Genomic DNA, 5,000 nt, shown 5'->3' on the forward strand with positions numbered 1-5,000 from the left:
CACACAGGTAATACACAGCTCATAACACACACACACACACAGGTAATACACAGCTCATAACACTCACACACACACACACACACACACACACACACACACACACACACACACACAGGTAATACACAGCTCATAACACACACACACACACACACACACACACACACACACACACACAGGTAATACACAGCTCATAACACACACACACACACACACAGGTAATACACAGTTCATAACACACACACACAGTTAATACACAGATCATAACACACACACACAGAGGTAATACACAGCTCATAACACTCACACACACACACACACACACACACACACACACACAGGTAATACACAGCTCATAACACACACACACACACACACACACACACACACACACACAGGTAATACACAGCTCATAACACTCACACACACACACACACACACACACACACACAGGTAATACACAGCTCATAACACACACACACACACACACACACAGGTAATACACAGCTCATAACACACACACACACACACACAGGTAATACACAGTTCATAACACACACACAGTTAATACACAGCTCATAACACACACACACAGAGGTAATACACAGCTCATAACACTCACACACACACACACACACACACACACACACACACACAGGTAATACACAGCTCATAACACACACACACACAGGTAATACACAGCTCATAACACACACACACACACACACACACACAGGTAATACACAGCTCATAACACACACACACACACACACACACACAGGTAATACACAGCTCATAACACACACACACACACACACACACACAGGTAATACACAGCTCATAACACACACACACACACACACACACACACACAGGTAACACACAGTTCATAACACACACACACAGTTAATACACAGCTCATAACACACACACACAGAGGTAATACACAGCTCATAACACTCACACACACACACACACACACACACACACACAGGTAATACACAGCTCATAACACACACACACACACACACACACACACACACACAAGGTAAGCTGCTGAAGGAGCACAGAGAACAGAACATACAGTGCAGGTTTTAATCTTTAGATGTCGCTCAATTCCTCCAGGAAACAGGAATAGCTGCCTTTTCGAGCTTCGACCAGCCTGAAGGAACACACACACACACACACACACACACACACACACACACACACACACACGCCAGCATGAAGAGGTCACTGTGTATGTTCTGAAGTATCACTATTATCTGTTTTCTAGTTTCAGCTGAAACATTACAGCAGCAGAGAAAATGTTCAACGATTCACTTAGTATTAATGAACCTGTGAACGTTTTGTGTGTGTGTGTGTGTGTGTGTGTGTGTGTGTGTGTTCTGACCACTATGGCTTTGAGCTCCATGCTGCTGGGACACACACGCCTTCCTCCACACTGTATCGTCTTCATCAGGTTCTGCTCACACACTTTAGCGATACCTGAGATCAAGAAGGTCAAGGATTGTGGTTTCTTCCTTCTCTCTAAAGCCACGCCCCCAAACATGCAGGCTAAAATGCTAGCCTGACACCATGACATTCCTGTGGTGTGTGTGTGTTTGTGTGTGTGTGTGTGTGTGTGTGTACCCTGAAACTGAGATCCCGAGCTCGTGCTCGCGTCTTGTAGGAATTTAAGCAGGAAGGGATGAAGGACATCAGAACAGGATGAGTAAGCAGTGAGGATGTAGAGCAGACGCCACCCTCTCTGACAGCTGTCTCTTTAACACAAAGCATTGTGGGAGAATAATCATTGCTCAGTGTGGTGTCTTCTTCTTTCTTTCTTTTCCCTCATTCTGTATCTCAGCAGCTTATAAACATCACATGACATTATTCTGCTCAGTTTGTTTACACTGCACCAGCAGCTACTGATGCACTAATCCCAAAACTGCCAAACTCTACTGTGTGCACAGGACATTGGATGAACTTCACACCTCATTACATGAGCAGGTTTTTAGGGTTTTATCTTTACATGATGAGATTTTGATGAGGAAGTGACGTGTGAATGAGGCTTACGCTGCGGAGCTGGTGTTAGCCGTAATCTGTTTGAGGACTTGACAGTACGCTTCATCTCTCATCAGCCCATGCTCGCCGACCAACTGTCAAACATTAACAATAACCATGTCACACTTTTACAACAACACAGAGTCATGACTTTAACATCAACAACCGAAAAACTGTGATTTATTGTTAATCCACAGCAAAGCTGAACAATCTTCTACAATCTGATTGGTCAGAAGGCGTCAGGTCTGATGGACACGTCATTTATATGGCTTCAAAAGTATGTGATTGTTGATATGGTGATGTTTTCAGAAGCTTAACACTTTGGGAAAGGGTTGGGAGGGGCTTATTCTTCTCTCCTGTCAATCACAGCAACACTGACCAATCATAGGAGCCTGAGCGATTGTGTCTGCTGAAGAGATCGTCCTAAATGTGTTAAACCCTGCTGGTGTCCGTCTCAGTAGAAACTCGTTAGAGTTAGAGAGCTGTGTATGAACGAGGAGGGACGACTGATGGGTGGGAATTAACGTCAGGGTTGGAAATCTGTTTAACGTCGAGCTGCTTAACACAAACACACTGATTTTTGATCTCTTTATACTCTTTATATTGGGGAAGAAAAAATGGATAGCGTGTTAGGTGTTTTACCTTTAAAAAGGTGCAGAGGACAAAATGTTCAGACTGGCCTCGGAGTGGATGGTCGCCCATGAACTTCATTATGGCTTTACACACACACACACACACACACACACACACACACAGTAACTTTGTTGTCTCACACTGCACATTAACAGCTGATAACTGAGAGCCTATGTGACGTGGTGTGTGATGCGACTTTATTTTACACATAAACACATTCTTAATAAATAAGAACCTAAAGATCTGAATCCAAAACAAATGATGTTGTCTTGCAGTAAGTGTCGTCTCACCCAGGAACATTTCTGAGGCGACTCGGTTCATGTTGGTGTCAGAGAACTGGATCAGAGACTCTGGGATGGGGTTCTGAAGATGAGATGGACTTTAGCAGAGTTCATGTTAAACATCAAGCAGAAAAAACGATAGCTTTCACCTTATCACACGTGTAGCACACACACACACACACACCCACACACACACACACACACACACACACACACACACACACACACACACACACACGTGTTAGTCATGTGACCCAATGTTTAAACACAACTTGGCCATGCCCCCTTATACCATGTATTCTCATGTTCAAGTAAATTACAGCAGTCTTTTTTTAATTAGATGACAAAGCATGCGTTTGTGTATGTGTGTGTTTGTGTTGTGTTTGTGTGTGTGTGTATGTGTGTGTGTGCTGTGTTTGTGTGTGTATGTGTGTGTGTTTGTGTTGTGTTTGTGTGTGTGTGTATGTGTGTGTGTGTATGTGTGTGTGTTTGTGTTGTGTTTGTGTGTGTGTATGTGTGTTTGTTTGTGTTGTGTTTGTGTGTGTGTATGTGTGTGTGTTTGTGTTGTGTTTGTGTGTGTGTGTGTGTGTTTAATACCTTGCTGAATTTGATCATTTCTGCAGGATCTCTACCACCTCCATCTTTCTTGGATCTCTCACTAGCCACAGAAAAAGATATTTCCATCTTTCACAGAGAAATTATTGAAGCACTTTTAGGACAAAATCTTGAGTGAAATCACTCGAACCTTTTACCCCTGCCCCACTGCCTGAAGTATTTCCGGGCAAATTCCACCATGGTGTACTGACCGTCAGGAAAGACACTGCTGTCTGTTTCAGGTTTCACCGAATCAAAAAAATGACCCTAAAAGTTAACACACATTTAACACATTAATCCATAAACTAGACAGTGAATACGTTCTAGTCTCCTTTGTGTCCATGATTTTTGTGTACAGTGTAAAAAGTGATTTATTAGTGAATCTGCTCACTGTGTTGTTCATGTCTGCCTTTAAAATGCTACACAACTGGATATAGATAAGGCTATAAACACTTAGATAAACACTGAGATAGACACTGAGATAGACACTGGGATAGACACTGAGATAAACACTGTGATATACACTGGGATAGACACTGAGATAAACACAGATAAACACTGAGATAAACACTGAGATATACACTGAGATAAACACTGTGATATACACTGAGATAAACACTGAGATAAACACTGAGATAGACACCGAGATAAACACTGTGATATACACTGGGATAGACACTGAGATAAACACTGTGATATACACTGGGATAGACACTGAGATAAACACTGAGATGTACACTGAGATAAACACTGGGATAAACACTGAGATAAACACTGAGATAGACACTGAGATAAACACTGTGATATACACTGGGATAGACACTGAGATAAACACAGATAAACACTGAGATAAACACTGAGATATACACTGAGATAAACACTGAGATAAACACTGTGATATACACTGGGATAGACACTGAGATAAACACAGATAAACACTGAGATAAACACTGAGATATACACTGAGATAAACACTGGGATAAACACTGAGATAAACACTGATATAGACACTGAGATAAACACTGTGATAAACACTGAGATAAACACTGAGATATACACTGAGATATACACTGGGATAGACACTGGGATAGACACTGAGATAAACACTGAGATAAACACAAAACATAAGAGGTCGCTATTGAGGCCGGGGGCCAAAGCGTTTGACATCTGATGACTGAACGCTCCTAGTGACCTGCCCACAGAAATATATAGACTGTAAATAAAACCCTCACCTGACTTCTGCTGGGTCTCGACACGTCTTGCTTGTCCCAGGACAGACTGAGAAATTCCGGAGCCGAAACTGGAACAACGCAGTCTTTGGGAAACGCAGCGCTGCGACTCATCACTGGCTCAAACCTCCAGCCTGGTATAAAAACTCTACAGTAAATTCATTCATCTTTACACATGTACTGATGATCTGAGTTCATCTCTAGTGTTGTTCTCAGATTA

The 5,000-nt window shown here is 42.3% G+C and overlaps 1 protein-coding gene across 1 annotated transcript in view; it reads right to left on the reverse strand.

The window, feature by feature from the left end:
* myo15ab (myosin XVAb) overlaps window positions 1-5,000 on the reverse strand; it is a 41,557-nt gene that overhangs the window by 3,629 nt on the left and 32,928 nt on the right. Inside the window, exons 52-60 of the mRNA XM_060861091.1 lie at window positions 4,784-4,914; window positions 3,697-3,818; window positions 3,555-3,615; window positions 2,967-3,039; window positions 2,686-2,759; window positions 2,056-2,138; window positions 1,630-1,760; window positions 1,391-1,485; window positions 1,082-1,159 (exon numbers count right to left, since the gene is read on the reverse strand). Of these exons, the coding sequence (XP_060717074.1) occupies window positions 1,082-1,159; window positions 1,391-1,485; window positions 1,630-1,760; window positions 2,056-2,138; window positions 2,686-2,759; window positions 2,967-3,039; window positions 3,555-3,615; window positions 3,697-3,818; window positions 4,784-4,914 (848 nt within the window). The remainder of the gene's footprint in view (window positions 1-1,081; window positions 1,160-1,390; window positions 1,486-1,629; window positions 1,761-2,055; window positions 2,139-2,685; window positions 2,760-2,966; window positions 3,040-3,554; window positions 3,616-3,696; window positions 3,819-4,783; window positions 4,915-5,000) is intronic.

The sequence above is a fragment of the Tachysurus vachellii genome, chromosome 24 (genome assembly GCF_030014155.1).
Source record: "Tachysurus vachellii isolate PV-2020 chromosome 24, HZAU_Pvac_v1, whole genome shotgun sequence".
In the NCBI taxonomy this organism is placed as follows: Eukaryota; Metazoa; Chordata; class Actinopteri; order Siluriformes; family Bagridae; genus Tachysurus; species Tachysurus vachellii.